The sequence below is a fragment of the Microtus pennsylvanicus genome, chromosome 6 (genome assembly GCF_037038515.1).
Source record: "Microtus pennsylvanicus isolate mMicPen1 chromosome 6, mMicPen1.hap1, whole genome shotgun sequence".
Taxonomy (NCBI): domain Eukaryota; kingdom Metazoa; phylum Chordata; class Mammalia; order Rodentia; family Cricetidae; genus Microtus; species Microtus pennsylvanicus.
Window position 1 is genome coordinate 118,912,322 of NC_134584.1, and position 18,176 is coordinate 118,930,497.

An 18,176-nucleotide genomic window follows, 5' to 3' on the forward strand; every position below is an offset into this window, starting at 1 on the left:
AGCAAATAGCTTAAGTAGAGGAAAGGCATAACACAAGGGGTATCGGAGCTCAGGAGATGGCTCAGGGGAAAAGTGGAGCCGAGAAAGCCTGATAACCCGGGTTCAACCCCTGGAACCCACCTAAAAACTCTGCTACAGGAGTGCGCATCTGTGACCCCAACGACCCAAAGCAGGATGTGCAGCAGGGCCAGGACAACCTCCCAGGATCTCATGGCCAGCTGGAGGGTACAGCAAGGCAGCAGACATAAAAGACCCTCATTGTCACGGTGGGAAGCAAGGACCAACTCCTCACATTGTCCTCTGACCTCCATACTCAAATAATTGATTTTAAAACCAATAAAAAAAAATTAAGAAGACTAATTAGAGGCCGGGCAGTGGTGGTGCACGCCTTTAATCCCAGCACTCAGGAGGCAGAGGCAGGCGGATCTCTGTGAGTTTGAGGCCAGCCTGGTCTATAAGAGCTAGTTCTAGGACAGCTAGGGCTGTTACACAGGGAAACCTTGTCTCAAGAAACAAAAAAAAAGAGAAAGAAAAGAAGAAAGAAAGAAAGGAAGGAAGGAAGGAAGGAAGGAAGGAAGGAAGGAAGGAAGCTATCCACCGTGACTCACTGATGAGTAGGCACTCAGTAGGTTACAGGGGTAAAATGAAGTCCAGAGTTCTGTCATAACTCAGCCAGGCATGGTGGGGCACAACTGTAGTCACAGCATTCAAGAGGCACAAGGCTAGCCTAGACTACAAAGGAGACCCTGCATCCAAACAAGGGCTGGGGACACAGCACAGCAGTGCACACTTGCCTAGCATGCTCCAAGTACTGGGTTGCATGCCACAGCATTACCAAAAGGAATGAAAGGAAGCAAAGGCATCTTTTAAACCAACTAGTCACTCAGTTCATCCTCGAGACACAATGCCAGACGTGTGATGGTTGCTATGGCAACAAGAAGCCTCCAGTAAAGATGCTGGCCTGATAAACAGTGTGGAGCCTCTACACAGATGACGAAACAGCAGGAAAAGGAGATGGAGAAACCCTGAGTGACCCCCCCCCACACTGGAAAACATACCATGTCTAAACACAGCTGTGTCCAGTGTGCAGAGGGTGGCCTCCGGAGGAACCCAAGGGAGAACGGGGCATCCCTTTCAGAGCTGACCTTTCCCGTCTTCATCCTTCCAGCACCTCACTCAAGCACACATTCTAACAACAGCCATGCTTGCAGCTGGCCCGTGTTTCTTACCTCTTCCTTCTAGCACTTTCTGGGCTTGGATCGGGCTCCCAGGAGGTCTCCGGCGCTCACAGCTGAATGTTTGCTCCAATTTCACCAAAGACCACACTCCTCATTCGGAAGCATTGAGAAGTTCCTTGGAGCCCAGCTAACACCCCACACACATTCGTGCTGAGGAGTTTGTTACAGGCGTGTGTAGAGAAGCAGAGCCTGTCACCTGTCACCCGAGAGGACTGTCAGGCCCTCCTGTCTTTACGGTGCTGTTTTGAGAAGCAGGATCCCATCCGTGGTTTGAGCTCTTGTCAGCACAGAGATCAGAAAGCATAAGGGCCAGAGTGTCATGACCTCCCAATGGGTCACACCAAGCCAAGGGCACCACAGTCTGCGACCAACGAGAGACAGGACTATGTTTTTATTTAAGAAAAAAAAGAAACACTCCAGGGCTGAAGAGATTACTCAATGGTTAAGAGCACTGGCTGCTCTTCCAGAGGACCTGAGTTCAATTCCCAGCATTCACATGGTGGCTCACAACCATCTGTAATGAGATCTGGTGCCCTCTTCTGGTGTGCAGGCATACACACAGACAGAATATTGTGTATATAATAAATAAATAAATCTTAAAGAAAAAAAAACAACACTCCATAGCACAGTGACCTAATTCTGTGAGGTTACAATGGGGTTGCCCGAAGACTCCAGTATTTTCTCTCTATCCCACATACCATTGGCAACTGGCTTCTTACCTAGAAAACCAAAATGGCCCAAGCCTTGTCTGTATCACACACACCCCCTCCCCCCGACAGAAATAGCTCTTCTGTTTGGGAGGTACGTGCCTCAGACCTTCTTCTGTGCTCAAGATGGTTACATGGAGTATTCCAGGAGATTCCTGGGCAAAAAGTGCAGAACTGGAAAAATGCTGAATTTACTATGGCTTTTAATTGAGGCAAACTGTACAGGAGATCTGTAAAGTTGAGGTTTGCAGCACAAGGCAAAGGGAAGAGGTAGAGGTCTCAGAGAAGGGCCCATGGCTCCTCTGAGTGGGTGACACTGGGTGGCAATGACTTACAGTGTGCTGGGCAGCCTGACCACCTGAGTCCTCGTCAGTCTTTCGGGATCGCTGGAGTCTTTCTGTCCCATCACTCACCCTCCTTCTGAGGAGGCTTGAGCTGTGTCCCCAGAGAAGGCACCTAGGAGCTGCCACTCCAAGCCAAGGCTGGGCATCCCCACCACTGACTTAAGGGATGGATCTTGGGCATCCATTAAGCAAGCACCCAGACTCTGGCTCCCTCCAAATGCCCTCAAATTTAGTTAGCAGCAGAGTAATGACTTGGTCTCTGGGCAGATAGGTCAAGTTCGCCCATCTACTCATCTGACTCATTTAAAAAAAAAAAAGTGTTGAGAAAACTAGATGGGAACCTCCATCCCAAACCTGCTCTGAGGAGTCCTGCCCCCAGAAACATTACCTTCAGAGCTTTCGCTACAAACCCAGAAGTCCCATGGTGGCGCTGAGGATGTTCTTACAAGGTACCAAGGTTCATCTAAGCACCTCTGTCTTTCCACTCGCGATGAGTCATCAGGGTGCCCACTGAGACCCAGAGCAAAGGCCACGCATGCAGCCGCCTCCTGAGGCAAGAATACACGCCCCTACCCATCACCAGTTCCGGCAGGTTTCAAGCCTCTTTGTCTTGGATTCCATTGACATGAAATGAAAAAGTATAAGGCCAACGTTCTAACTTATGCATAGGGATCCTGGGAGGCAACACCCATCAATATGGCTTCAGGGGGTTTCTTTTGGCATGGCTGTGGCCATGTGGCTGGTGTTAAAGCTAAGCCAGAGTCAGGGCAGAGGGTCTGCAGGGTTTTGTCTCCCTGGCTGTGAGGAATCTGGATGCCCTGTGCACTGTATTGCTAGGGGAGTCCCAGCCCTTGCTCCAGGAAGCCCACGGTTCAGGAGCCTCAGTCATCTTCTTCAGGCACTTCCCGCAGTCCCTCACTGTGGCGAGTCCGTCCACTAATCTCCAGCAGGGACTGGGCTGCAGGATCCGAGTCAAGGATGCTCTTCTTGTTCTTGACCTTGGGAAGAAGGGGAGTGAGCGTATGCAGAAGCTTACGGAGTGATAACAGCCGCCCCAATCTGAGATATACAGTGACACCCCCCCCACCCAAGCAGTCAGCTCATCAGAATAGAGCCATGAAGAGGCCAAGCGGCATGGGTATCCTGAAACCTCCCTGGCAGGGATGCAATTGCCAGGGCCATGCAGAAACCAAGTGTTCTTGGAGACGGGTAGGGAAGGCAAAGGGCCATGTAGCTGGCTCAGGTGCACACCTTAGGTAGGTCCCCGCTTCCAGGGCAAACCCATACTCTATTTTGCTGCATGTATCCAGGCATGGCCCATCGCTGGTAGAGATAAGCTTCCCCAGGTGGAAAGGCAAGCAGAGTAAGAAAAAGCAGAACAGCCACGGTTCTACATGAGGTCACTGCCACACAGAACTTACCAGACATGTCTCTAAGACATCGCCGAGCCCCCACACCTCCATCTTATCAAATTGGAAATCCTCCTGGGCAGACAGCTGTGGGCTGTTGTAGGTGGTACATGTGGGCTTAGCTTTGCTGTGTCCTTTCCCAAAGTCTGCAGCCACCCAAAGCCCAAAATAATGGTGCTGCCCGCCCATGCCCTGTGGAGCAAATGGAGACAGAAGACACTGTCGGCAGCCATGTTTGATCGATCACTCCAGAGAACCAGGAGGATCCTGGCCAGCCTGAGACATGAGGGAAGGAGGAATGCAGGAGGGCAGCTTTGTTTTCTTGGGCTATGATTGTAAACACGTTCCAAAGTTACTAAATGGTCATGGGTACCAGCAGACCACACGCCACAGCTCTCTGGTGCGGCTACACACAGGGGACAGCAGACTAGGCAATCTGCAGACTCCCTGGGTGTCCCAAGCAGTACTCAGGGGTGAGGTGAGCACAGGGAAACCCAACTGCGCCCTGGCCCCATGACTCTCCCTTGGGAAAGGTGGTAGGCTACAAGTGGCAACTCAAACCCTTTCTCCCCACCACACAGGTAATGCCAGGTTCAAGCCAGCTGTTACCCCGACTCCCCGACAGCTTTGTCCTGATGCCACCTCCGCCAACCTTCTTGTCCCTAGTGGGCCTGAGGGACAAGCTATGACCTGCTTCCATCTTGGACATGTAGAGATCTGAGCTTATGTCTAGAAGGCGATGGGTCCTTTGGGTGTTAGGGCTGCTCCTGGGGCTGACAGCCAGGCTCACGCTGAGAGAGGTACAGTGCCTAAACTCTGGTGTCCTGGAGACCTGGCCCATGTCCCTCCCACTTGCTGTGGGATCAGCCTGGAAGTGAAACCCTGACCCTCTCTAGCTGGCAGAGGGGATCATGTCCTTGGCTCTCAGCTCAGCAAGCACAGAGCTGGGCCTTCCCAGAAGACTCATCAAGAGAAACGAAAAAGGCCAACAGGTTAGGTGGCCCTCACCCATGCCAAGCATCCTTGTGGGTGTTTGTCTCACTATACCTCCACACATCCACTGCTGGCCTGGCCTCCAGCTTCCTCTCCTCTCCCCCATCCCCTCCCTTCCCTTTCCCTCTCTCTCTCCTTTCTTTTCCTTCCTCCAGCTATCAACATGTAAGAACATGACCACACAAGCAGAGCCTGTTTTCTGTCTTGTAAGTTACTAACGACCAGACCCAGCGTCCAGAGCCCTCAGCTTAGGCATCTCCCACCTCCACCAAACTCGGCACACAGTCTTGGTGTGCAGGCTCAGCACACTCAGGGGTGAGGCAGGATGGCAGGGCCTTGTAATGTGTCTGCTCCCAACACCCTCTTGGGACCCAGGCCAATCATTTGGGGTCTACCCAAAAGGCCAGGCTGTTTACACACAACAGAGGAAAGCCCAACAAAGGCATGGTTATCACTAAGGAAGATGTGCCCTGGGCTGGGCTCTCAGCAGAAGGGACAGACACACAGAAAGCACTCCTCTGTGACTGGCACAGGACACCCCCTTCCCCACCTGCTTACCAGTCCATTGGGCATGGTCTGCTGTCCGTGATTCAAGTACATGAAGTGGTCATTGTAGCCTGTGTACGTGTACGTGGCCATACTGGGTGTGATGGAGAAAAGGAAGCATTTGTTGTCCCCTGGAAGTGACAGAGAGCCAAGGCAAGAGTCACTGCCTCTGAGCCAGACACAAAGACCTACAAACACCGGCAGGTTGCATGCCAGAATGCAGCCATGAAGAGCTTATGCATCCTTAGGAGCGGTGTGGAGTGGACTCTTGGTAAGCAGAGGGCAGGTCCCAGACACCACACCAAACAAGCCTATGGGTGCCTAGGGACCGGGATGGAGCAGCTGAAGGCTCAAGGATCAGAGACCTACAGCACTGCCTGAGGTCAGTGCAGAGGCTCTGGAGGAAGTGGGGTTCATCTGCGAGGAGCTGAGCCTGCAGGGGCACAGTGAGGGGGCGAGTGCAGCCTGCCCTGGAGCCTCTGGGAGAGTGTAGTGCTGCCTTGCCCTAAGACACCATGGCCAACAGCACAGGCTGCAGAGCCTGAGGTTGCTCTTTCCAGACAGACCCACCTGCCAACCTGGCAACACCTGGACGCTTGGACTTGGGGAAGGTTCCCGCCATTCCCTGAACTGGGCTGAAGTTCTGAAACACCCCAAAACTTAGCAGGACATCAAACCTGATCTAGGGAACCAAGAGAACACATGTCTGTAGGTGTGTATGAGACAACCCTCAACCAACTGTTCTTTTCCCTTCCAGACCTGTGACCACCAGCCTGACCGGAAGATCTCCGGGGATGGCAGCCCCACCTGCCTGTGGCCCCCTGGCCTCCAGAGGAACACTGTAAACATAGGGGCACCACTATGGCCATCTGTGGGCACAGGAGGCAGGCAGCCTGTCACCTATGGAGGAGCCTGGGGACAGCCAGGAAGGACAACTCCCGTGAGAGCAGTGAGGACAGGTTGCAGCTGACCCAGTCACACGTGGAGCTCCCACAGATGACAAGCCACAAAACCAGAAAAGCAGAGCATGGAGGGGGACAAGGTAGCACCCATGGGAAGGGGGCAGTGCAGTAAGAAAGCATCCCTATGAGGAGACGACTCATAGCCCCTCCTGGGCATCCATCTGGTGACATCTTGGCTGTCACCTGGAAGCAGGATTGACCCCCTCCCAGGGTCAAAGAAGAGGTCTGTGATACCAGAGAGGAGCATAATACCTCCATTGCTGCTTCAGTCAAGAAACCACTGGAGGGTCAAGAGGTAGGGAGGTAGGGAGGTAGGTAGGTAGGTAGGGGTGTGTGTGTGTGTGTGTGTGTGTGTGTGTGTGTGTGTGTGTGTGTGTGTGTAAATATGTATGAAAGCCAGAGCTTGTGCCCAGGCAGTAGCCATCTGGCCAGCCCACCCCAAGCTTCTTCAAGCCCTCAGGGTTTAGGTCCCTGCTAAGGTTTGAGTGTGAAATGTCTCCCACCGGCTCACTTGTCTGAATACTTGGTGCCACACCAGTAGAGCTGTTTGGGGAGATTATGGGACCTCTAGGCAGAGGAGGAGGCAGAGGGTTGCTGGGGAGACAGGTCTCAGACGTTAATAGCCCAGGGCCACTCCTGTCCTGCCTGCCCCCCTATCTGCTTCTTAAAAATGTGTGTATGAGGGGCTGGAGAGATGGCTCAGTGGTTAAGAGCATTGCCTGCTCTTCCAAAGGTCCTGAGTTCAATTCCCGAAACCACATGGTGGCTCACAACCATCTGTAATGAGGTCTGGTGCCCTCTTCTGGCCTGCAGACATACACACAGACAGAATATTGTATACATAATAAATAAATAAATAAATAAAAATGTGTGTATGCATGTTTTGCCTACATGATATGTGTGCATCCCATGTGTACCCAGTGCCCCCACAGGCCAGAAGAGGGCACCAGATCCCCTGCAACTGGAGTTACAGTTGTGAGCCATCATGTGGGTGCCGGGAATCAAACCAGCACCCTCTGCAAGAGCAGCCAGTGCTCTAACCTCTGAGCCGTTTCTCCAACCTCACTACTTCTTAACCCACCAGATGTAGATGAGCAGCCGTCACCTGCTCCCGCCACCCTGCCTGGCCCACCATGATGAACTGTACCCATTGCAAACTGTGACACAGCCTCCCCATCTCTGGCTGCTCTTGTAAGGTAGTTGGTCAAGCAACAAAAATAAGTGTCCTACACTAAGAGAGACTAACATAGATCTAATCTACATGGGAAGTAGAAAAAGACAAGATCTCCTGAGTAAATTGGGAGCATGGGGACCTTGGGGAAGGGTTGAAGAGGAGAGGAGAGAGGCAGGGAGGAGAGCAGGGAAAAATGTAGAGCTCAATAAAAATCAATTAAAAAATATAAAAAAAAAATAAGTGTCCTAGCTTCCTGTCCGTTGCTGTGCTAAGACCTAGACCATAAGCAACATAGGGAAAGGGGACTACTGGGCTTGTAATTCTAGGTAATGATTCACCATTTTGGGGAAGTCGAGGCAAGAACTCAGGCAGCTAGGCACACCAGAACCGCAGTCACAGCAGAGGAAAAAGACTACATCGGCAATGTCCACTCTCTCTCAGCCTGCTTTCTTTACATCTGTATAGTTTAGGACCAGCCCACAAAATGATGCTAGCAACAGTAGGTGAGTCTTCCCACATCAATCAACAACCCGCTCTGGATAACGTCTTAGACTCTCTACCAGGGGATTCTAGGCTGTGTCAAGGTGACGGTGCTTACCAGCACAGCCCCTACTACGGTCTTGGAAGTCTTACCTTGAAACTGAGGCTTGACCTCCCAAGAACGGGAGGCAAAGCCACCGAAGACATAGCCATCCCTGTCCTCGAGGACAACCAGGCAGGGCCCCTGGTGTGTGATGCGGCTGCACAGCTGGGAAAAGCTCTGTCCGTGGAGCTGTGTGGAGAAGAGCAGCCGCCAGCGGTGCTGCTGATCTGTGGCCAGGTGGGAGTTGAGGTAGATGACCGGCAGCACGTCCAGGATGCTCTCAAACGGCTGCCCCTTATCCACATGGCGCTCGGGCACCAGCGTGGAAAGGTCCACGGATGAGTTCAGGAGGCAAAGGCCCCGATGGAGGACCACGCTCAGAAACAGGCCCACGTGAGGGACATGGAACACCCAGTCCTCAATCACAGCTTGGTCGCAGACCTGGTCCAGGCACTGAGGCCCCCGAAACTTGTGGCCATCTATGGAAAGGGACAGCAATAGTAAGCCCACTATGTCACCTGACAGCAGCCATCTAAGCCTGCCATAACCGATTTAAGAACAGTCACACGTGGCTGTGAACTAGGCAGGTGGCTCACCTGAGTGAGGCATGTCGTAAGTCTAATGAGCACTCCCAATTTCAAACACCCGGAATGAAAACTTACTGCAAAATACTACAATATTCACACTAACGGATTAGAAGCATATTTTGGGTATATTAGCAAAACTCACGTCTCTGTTCCTTGGTATGATTTTATTTTATTTATTTATTTATTTTTGGTTTTTAGAGTCAGGGTTTCTCTGTGTAACAGCTCTAGCTGCTATGGATCTTGCTTTGTAGACCAGGCTGACTTTGAACTGGCAGAGATCCGCCTGCCTCTGCCTCCCAAGCACTGGAGCTAAAGGCATGCACCACCACACCCAGTGGTAAAGTTGAATTTCCAACCCCCAAGTCTGGTGGCTCTCAAGTGCCTATAACTCCAGCTCCAGAAGATCTGACGCCCTCTTCTGGTCTCTGTAGACACCCACATGCATGTGCACACATACATAAAAGTAAATATATGGTAAATTGAACGGAACCACTGAGCTGAATGACAACAAAAGCTGCACATGGCAACCTCTGGGTGCAGCTAGGGAGCCACATAACAGCGACAAACACCTCCACCGAAGCGGGGAGACCTCAGGTTAGCCACTTAAACCTCAAGAAACAACGGGGGCTAAGGAGATGGCTTGGTTGGTCAAGTACCTGCCAAACAAACCTGAAGACATGAGTTCAGATCCCCGGCTGTAGCTAACCTCAGCACTGGTGAGCAGAGACAGAGACAGGTGGATCCCTGGGGTTTCTGGACCATCAACCTAGCCAATGGACGGGCCCCAGGTCAGTGAGAGACTGCCTCAAAAAATAAGACGGAAGCCGCCTAATACAGACATGTATACACTGTAAGCACTGCGGTTCAGATAGGAAGGGATCCTGGAGGTCTGGAGCCAAGGAATACCACGAAGTCACTGTAACACACACACACATACAAATAAATCTTTTTTAAAATCAACAAAAATATTGAGACCCTTTCTACTAGACTGACCAAGAAAGACAGATTTCAGGCACTGAAACCAGAGGAGGAAGTGTGACATCACAATGGCGTCTGCACAAGGACGTCCCATAGCAATCACAGAGCCAGGGAGACAGGCACACACCACAGCAGATCTTCTCTGGGAGGCTACAGTACCAGCGACTGTGGCAACCCCACCACGCCAAGATCCGAACTGCAGAGGACAGTCCAACACTTGCCTTGAAACTTCATCTCTGAGAGCAGTTGGGCAGCCATGGCCTGCACACTGGTGGGGAACACTGTGGATTTCCTCCCAGTCCAGCCTCGAAGTTCATGCCGGTGGGTCAGCACGTGCACCACAGAGGTCACCAGTTCCTCTGTGAACTGGGAGATACTTCGCCGTTAGAGCCAAGCCCTCCCCAACCCACTCCCAGTGCATCACTGTGAAGATATTTATCTTTTCGACCAACCACTGTGGACCACAGCATGGACCCTACTTCATGTAGTATTCATGTATTCTTTTTCTTTTCTTTGCATCTCATGTAGCCCAAACTGTCCCCAAAACTTAGAAGGCTTCATATGGCCAAGACTGGCCTTAAACTTACTGTGTAGCTGAGGATGACCTTGAACTTCTGATCCTCCTGCCTCTACCTGCCAAGTGGTGGGATTACAGATGTGGGCCACTATACCTGTTGTATGAGCTGCTGTTGTATCCTACCAAGTGATAATACAGCCCTAGCCCTCTTCCCCTTTCTGTTAAATTCCAACACAAGGTGCCTAGGCTGGCCTTTGACCCTCCTGAGTAGCTGGGATGTCAGGCCTGTGCCCCCAAGCCTGGCTATCATTCTTTTTCTTTAAATTTTATTCATGTGTGTATTTTACGTATGAGTGCTCTGTCTGCATGTATGCCTGCAGGCCAGAAAAGGGCATCAGATCTCATTGCAGATGGTTGTGAGGCACCCTGTGGTTGCTGGGAATGGAAGCCAGTGCTCTTAGACACTGAGCCATCTCTCCAGGCCCCAGTGTTCATTCTCCTAATAACACACTTAGTTCATCTGAAAGTTTGCCAAAACCAGTTCAAGAGCTCCGGATCAACCAAGCTGTTGTATGGGCTCGGGCCCCTGAGCCTGACCAGCATCACAATGCCATCATGACCTAAGCCCCTGTCCCAAGTCCCCCAACAGCACACCAAGTGTCTACCTTCTGGACGTCTCTGGCCGTCACAGGATCCTCTGCAGTTATGATCATTTTCATAACCATGTGGCCCTTCTCCTCGAAGCTGCCTTTCAACAGGTGGGACAGGAACACTGTGAACTGCTCCCGGGAGACATTCCTCTTGCCCCCTTGTGCCTTGTGGGTGGCCTTGACCCTCCACATGCCATTGTATAGCCTGGTGACCATCACCTGAGGAAGAGCCTCCTTGACGTGGCTCTGTTGGGAACAGACAGAAGAGCTCTAAGGCAGGGTTCATGGGAAAACAAGCTCAGGACAAGCCCAACCACTGCTCCACAGACGCGGCCTGCACCTGCATAACCTTGTGATAACCCCCACAGTACCATCTCCCCAACCAGAGGCTCCCAAAGTGTACAGGCTCAGGCTGGGGTGGAGCTCAGTGGGAAAGAGCTCACCGCCGTGTGGAAGGCCCAGGGTTTGATCTCTAGTAGTGAGGGGGCAAAAAAGCCAGGCGGTGGTGGTACACATCTTTAATTCCAGCACTTAGGAAGCAGAGGCCGGCAGATCTCAGAGTTCAAGGCCAGCCTGGTCTACATAGTGAGTTCCAGGACAGCCAGGGCTACACAAAGAAATCCTACCTCAGAAAGCTAATTAATTCATTGATTAAATAAAAAGAAAAAACCCAAAGCACTCCAGTTCATCGAGCCCATCAGATAAGATATTTCCTGTCTGATCATTGCCTGCCCCTCCCACTCCAGTCTTCCCAGGCCAGACTTGTCCTTCCTGCCACTGCTCCTCACTCTGCTTAGGGCCCCATGTTCATCGATTCTTGTGGCTGCAGCACCTGTCTGAGCTCACGAATGTGTGGGCTACGCCTGTGGGGAGCTGGTGTGGTCTCTGTATTGGGCCACTATGCACTAGCTAGCTCTTACTCCTGCCAGGCTTCAAGCTACTTTTCCGTCTTTATTCTCTTTTGCAGAGCCGCAGAGGGCACCCAGAGCCTCATCCAGGCCAGGTAGCACTCTCCCGCTGAGCTACAGCACCAGCCATTAGACCAACCGCTCCTAAGACCTTAACATTCGGCAAATGGCTAGAGCCGTCAAATCTGTTTAGACCCACAGGTTACAAAGAGGTGGAGAGGGAGTGTTTCCCACCAAGGTGTCCTGCAGAGCAGGGTCAGGGCTGGATCCCCCCAACAGCTCAGGGTACCCCTAGCCTGTCCCTACCGAATGCTGCCATTGCTGCCAGGCTCATCCCTCACACGTGCTGAGCCCAGAAGCCACGACTGCCCCCCCACAAAGAGCCAAGCCTCACAGCAACTTCCACCGTGTACCTGGATAACTGACACAGGCTTGACTGATCTCTCTGCTCCAGCTGCATGCATGTGCGGCTGCACCTCAGTCGCCCATAGTCCCAGGCATGTGCACACATATGCACATATACCGCATGTGGGGCTCCCACAAAGCCTGGTGCAGCTGGTTGGCTGAAAGTGGCAGTGGATCCTCAGAGCCCCCATCTGCTGCCTTCTACGTGCTCTGGAGCAGCGGTTCTCAGCCCTCCTAACGCTGCGACCCTCTAATACAGTTCTGGTTGTGGTGACCCCCAAACATAAAATTATTCTCATTGCTACTTCAAAACTGTAACTTTGCTAATGTTGTGAATCATAATGCAAGCATCTGTTTCCTGACAGTCTTAGGTGACCCCTGTGAAGGGGTCCTTCGACACCCCCAAAGGGGCTGTGACCCACAAGTTGAGAACCGCTGCCCTAGAAGATGAAGCTTTAGAACGGTTTCGTAGACTACACCCATGCCCAGTCTCTGGGAGTAAGCTTATGTTTGCTTATGCCCACATTCTAAGGAGCAGGGCAGTCGCCCTGAGGACATGGCAACTTCTCACTTCTTCATTGAGACTCTGGTACTGATCAGGAAATGCCACGAAACTCCCTGATGTCAAGAGCACATTCTAGAGGCCACCGACAGCTGGGGCATCAAGCATGGCTCTAGACTGCCACCCGGAGGAGGCAGCTGCTCCTCCTCCTGATGTCACGCCAAGTTATAAATAGCCTGAATGCTGTCCGATCACAGGCCATTCCAAGTTCCCCCTCCCCTTGCTTCCACCTTCCCTCTGACCCTTCTTCCTGTTTTCTGAGACAAGGCCTCACTATGTAGGCTCAGCAATCCTCCCATCAACCTCCTGGGTGTGTGGACTACAGGCACACACAGCCAGGCCTGGCATCAGCTCCTTGATTTAGGACATATAAGACACTGCATTTTTGCACCAGCGCTCGGAGGGCTGAGGGCAGAGAGCCACTGTCAGTTCAAGGCCAGCCTGGGCTATACAGTGGATTCCAGGCTAGACCAGCTATGGTTATACACCAAGACTCTGTCTAAAAAAAACAGAGTGTGGGTGCTGTTCATACATGGCCCATGGCTGCTTTCTACCTTGCAAGGACAGAGCTGTGACATAGTCATGGAATATATAACGTCAAAGCCAGCTTGTTAGTGCTTAGCGCACCTGCAGACCCCAAATCCCCTACCACGTGGTCACTCTTGCCTTTAGCGCCTCCAGAGAGAACGTCCCCGCGGCCGAGCCACCTTTATTAAGTGACAGGACATCAAACAGCCTATCCACCTCAGCCTGCTCCTCGGGCAGGAACTTGGAACCCATTTTCTGGCTCGACAGGCTCTTGGCATTTCCCATCTTGCCTGGTCTCTGGAGCTCTCTGCAGATCGGGAAGGGAGAAAAGTTACAACATGAGATCACTGAAATACTGAAAACCCATGGTAGCGAATGACCCACTCACTGAAAAACACAGTTAAAGTCCTTTTGATGGGGATTCTGGTCTGATGGGGTATAAACTAACAGCTGCCACAAGCGAAGCCCGAAGGCCCCATCCTGATCCCTCAAGTCAGCTAAAGCAGCCTGAACTCATTTAAAACCACACTACTGAGACCTGGCATAATGACACAGTCCATAATCCTAACATTCAGGAGACTGGAGCACGGGTGGTGGTACCCAGAAGCTTCTGGCCAGAACTGGCTATGTAGCAATGTATCAATACCTCACTCCTTTTCATAGCTGAATAATATGCCACTGTGTGGACATACCACATTTTGGTCACCAGTAACCAACAGGCAGGCACCTGGCTGCTTCCACTGTGTGGCTATTACAGGCAGTAATCCTATGTACTTGGGTCCCGCTCTGCAGGTTTTCGTACTCCGCCCACAGGCTTCAAGCCTCAGACACAGGACAGTGGGACTCTTGATGTTCCAAGGAGCTGCCACCTTGTTCTCCAATTACATTCCCACCAGTCCAGCACAAGGTTCCACATCCTTGCCCACCTTTGTTCTTTGCTGTCTTTTTTTTCAGGGGGTCAGGGGCCCTGCTCTTGACAGCTTCCATGTTACCAAGTTTCCCCAGAAGACACGTCCCGCCCCAGAGGGCTCACCAGAGCACTACCCACAGAAGCAGGCTGGAAAGGGGGTTCACTCAGCCCACCTCACACAGACATAACAGTCCATCTAAAGAGACTCAGCAGCAAGTCCAGGCTGCACCGCACAGCCAGGAGCACAAGGCTGGCCTCACCTCCTAACCAGACAGCAGCACAGCTGAACCCCATCCCTCCAGGGACACACCCCTGGGACTGCAACTCTAAGCAGCAACCCGGCACTCAGTCAGGTTGTCAGTCTCCCTGGTTGAGTTCTGAAGGAGAGAGGGGGTGACCGCCAGACACAGTGTCACGGTTGTCTAGGGGAAGGTACAGAGTCCTGTGCTCAGGAGGGGGACAGTGAAGAACAGTGTGCTTCAAAACAGCTAGAAGGGTGGACTTCGGATGTCCAGGCAACAGCTATGCCAGTCACCCGGGCTTGGAAGTACAGGGAAAGAGACATTGCTTCTGCAGTTCATTGAAGCCATCCGACTATGGGGAACCACGTGGGAACCACGGTGAAGTGACCTAAGGCAGGGTTGGGACAATGACAATGAAAAATGCCAATACAGGCCCAGGCCTGGGGTCAGAGCTGCAGACCAGGGCTGTAGGGAGGGTTCAGAATGGACTCCAAGCTGTCCTGAGTGGTGTGGGGAGGACTCTAAGGGAAGGGACAGTTCAGTGCCTCGGTGTCTTAATTTCCAACTGAGAAGCAAGAGAGTACAGAAGGGCTGGAGCGTAACTAGGAAGAAGGAAATGGTTGGTGGTCATGGAGGTGGGGAGAGGCCAACACCGGGTCATGTGCAGATGCGCATGGTGCCTGCTCCTGCCCTGCACAGGGAGGCTGAATCGTGCCTCTGCTGCAGACCCGTGGGCCACAGGAGCGCCCTGCCTCTTGAGAAAGCGGGGGGTGGCTATCAGCTGATACACACGAAACTCTCCAGGTGCATAAGGCTGAGACACCCCACCAGGACATCACCTGTGGCTACACAAGTGTTCTCGGTTTTAGTTCTCTGCTTACCAGAGGCGCACGTGTGGATTCACCAAGTCTCCATAAACCTTGCCACTGTTTCTCCCTGCAGCCTCCTCAAGCCCACCCTGACCTAGAGGAGCCCCATGGCCAACATCACCTGTCCCACTGTGCATGGCCTGCCCCTGCTCAGTGACATCATCTACATAACCACGGCCTGACAGCATAAAGCCACAGTGGGGACCCAACTTAATTGCTAAGCACCCAGCCTTGAACAGAAAACAAGCCAGGGGCAGCACGGGATAGGGCCAGATGCCAGGACAGAGCCAGAGCAGCTGCTCTGTGGCGAAGCGGGGAGCGGCTGCATGGTAAGGGGGGGGCAGCCTGCGGGGTAAGGGCAGGTCTAAAGCCCACAGCTCAGGAAGACTGGGGAGGGATCTTGAGACTACAGCTCTATGCCCTGTACCGCCCCAGCTAATACAGCTAGAAGGCAGCCTGTCTCCTCCCTCAACTGAGGCAAGAATGGTTCTCAGGCTCCCCCACAAGCTCTGTCATGTGGCCAGAAATCTGTCAGTTTCCAGGAGAAAGGTCTTTGATGTGTCCACTAGCAATGCAGTCAGAGGCAGGTTCTGTCTAGTGTCCAAGACCTCTATGGGAACACATGGGTACATGGGACACCCTTCCTCTGTTAACTTTTATCCACCCTTCGTAGGTGAAGGCGCCTCAGTTACTGTAAGGTCAACTGCAGCAGTGAGTATGAGCCTTGTAACCCAGAACGGACATTTGACAAGGGTAAACGCCATTTTTATTATATTAAAAAAAAAAAAGGTCTGTGGTGGGGCGTGGGGGAGAGGGGGATGCTCACATCCACTGGGCAGAGGCCAGGGACTGTTCTGAACACATTACAGGACACAGAACCTCTTCACACCACAAAGCATCCAGCCATGGCTCGATGAGAAAGTAGGGCAGGGACGGAACGAGGGGCCCCCTGAAGGTCACCTATAATCACAGCCCTGGCCATCCTCCACACAGGGCCAGAGCTCTGCAGGCACAAACTGAGCAAAAGTGACCCACCAAACACTTGTTCCATAACAAGGTGCACATGACCGCTTTCCCACCTGGGGACAATCATGGGGCAAGCCTTTGCCTGCCCAGAGTTTAAGTTCCCTAAGCCCACCGGTGCACTTCCTTAAACAATCCAATCTCAGCAACAGCCCATCTTCCATACTCCACCATCCTTATTAGCTAATCAGGTGCTTTCTCCTCCCCCAACCAGGTGACCCATTCCCAGAGGAGCCCAGCCTCTCCCCAGCTGTGAAATCCCATCACACGTCACTACTCCAGGACCTTGAGAGGAGTATGCCCTGCTGAGCTTTAAGAGGCTCAGGTGAATCATTTAAAATTAAGGCATCAGACTGAATGAAGCCATCCAAAGTACCTGGTCCGGTGGCCAAAAACAGATGGGCCCACAATACTAGAAGGGGACTCCTTAAATTTGCCCTAAAGCACGGGATAGCTTCTCTGCAGCCCCAGGTTCCTGGTGGCAGGCGGAGGCTCTTCCCATAAGGCCTCCAAGGGATCATGGCCCTCTGGTTCCTGGGGTCAATGTCCACCACCCCTTCTGAGCAGCCATATCAAGTCCATGTTTGAATCCTGAAGCCCACTGGAGCCTCTGAGGCTGGCCGCTCTCCTTCCAGCTCAGCCTCCCGCAAGGATACAGACCGGGGCACCTCCCTCGCCTCGCCCTAACTGGGATTTGAGCTAGGCTCTGAAGGAACTCCTCGGTTTTCTTGGAAAATAAGGCAGGCCCACAGCCTCCTGAGCACGCCCAGCTTCACCCTTCCCAGGCGCTGCTTCTCCGACAGTAGCTCTGACCGAGGGAAGGCTCCTTGGGGGCTTGCTGAGGCCGCCCTGCAGGTCTTCCTTCCTTGAGCTACACCTAGCTTCCCCCAGAGCTCCCAATCTCCGGCTCACCAGCCTTGGCTCACGGGGACCGAGCTCCTTCCGATGTGTCCAAAGCGCCAGGCTTGCACGGGTTGCCCAACCCATTCCCTAGCAACAGCGCTGACGAATGGTCGTGAGCACCAATTGGGGAAAGTCAATTCAGAGGCGGAGCCCGGTAAAAAGTTCAACCAATGGAGTTGTAGTTCACGGGGAGTGGGCAGAGCCTGGGAGCAGTGAACTTGAGACTGCGAGGAGGAGCACCTGGGGTTGGGGTGTGTGTGTGTGTGTGACACAGCGGCCAGTGATCTAAGATAAGAAGGCGGGGGGGGGGGGGGGGGTGCTTGAGGAGGTTCTGAGAAGCTGCTGAGGGGCTGGGAGCAGAACAGGAGGTTTGAGAGCAGGGGCCTGATTGAAAGGAGCCTGGGAGAAGGGGGCTCCCAGCAGGGGAGCTGGGAGCAGGGATGCTGGGAACAGGGAGTTGGGGCTAGCCCCCCAGGACTAGAGTGGAAAAGATGACCCCCCCCTTACCTCCTGCAGTCCATCCTACCGGCCAGTGTAGTAGCACTTGACACACAGAAGTAGATGCCAACTGGTCTTTTGGCCAGGAGGGTAGAATAGGTTCCTGTCAGCCCTACCCGGCCTTTTCTGGTGCTGGGGACAAACACAGCAGAGGCAGGGTGCAGGGAAGCTTCAGAATTTCCAGCAGTGATGTCCCCACTGACATGCAGCCGCTTCCAGAGAACTCCACCATCCAAGCGGCACAGAGAACTCCTCCCAAGCCCACAGTAACAGAAGCTTTGCTGTTTGAAATTGTAGCTGGAAAAATGACACCAGAGGCTGGAGAGGTGGCAGAGTAGTTAGGATCATTGCTGCTCTAGCACAGGACGCTGGTGCAGAACTCACGTGTTAGCCCACGCCTGCTTAACTCTGGTTCCAAGGGATCCGACGCCCTCTTCTGGCCTCTATGAGGCATTGCACACACAATGCACATCAAGCATAACACCCACACAATTGTTTAAATGACACCAGCCCAGCTGAGTGTGGTGACACACAGCTATAATCCCAACAGTCCAGGAGGCCTAGACAGGGGGCCGCTGCAAGTTTGCAGCCAGCCTGGTCTACACAGTGAGTTCAAAGCCAGCCTGGGGTATAGAGACTG

The 18,176-nt window shown here is 52.8% G+C and overlaps 1 protein-coding gene across 4 annotated transcripts; it reads right to left on the bottom strand.

The window, feature by feature from the left end:
- Positions 1-1,609: 1,609 nt before the first annotated feature.
- Meak7 (MTOR associated protein MEAK7) lies at positions 1,610-17,842 on the bottom strand. 4 transcript variants are annotated; one of them, XM_075977447.1, is made up of 8 exons: positions 17,546-17,842; positions 13,308-13,398; positions 10,704-10,934; positions 9,743-9,887; positions 8,007-8,435; positions 5,250-5,368; positions 3,711-3,890; positions 1,610-3,287 (listed from the first exon to the last, which is right to left on the bottom strand). In XM_075977447.1, the coding sequence occupies exons 1-8, from the start codon at positions 17,557-17,559 to the stop codon at positions 3,171-3,173; spliced, it is 1,326 nt and encodes a 441-aa protein (XP_075833562.1). In that variant the 5' UTR covers positions 17,560-17,842; the 3' UTR covers positions 1,610-3,170. The 4 variants fall into 4 exon arrangements, with proteins under 4 accessions (XP_075833562.1, XP_075833560.1, XP_075833563.1 ...); XM_075977445.1 differs by having other exon boundaries at positions 13,230-13,398; positions 17,546-17,840; XM_075977448.1 differs by lacking the exon at positions 17,546-17,842 and adding an exon at positions 17,048-17,134.
- Between the last annotated feature and the right edge of the window lie 334 nt (positions 17,843-18,176).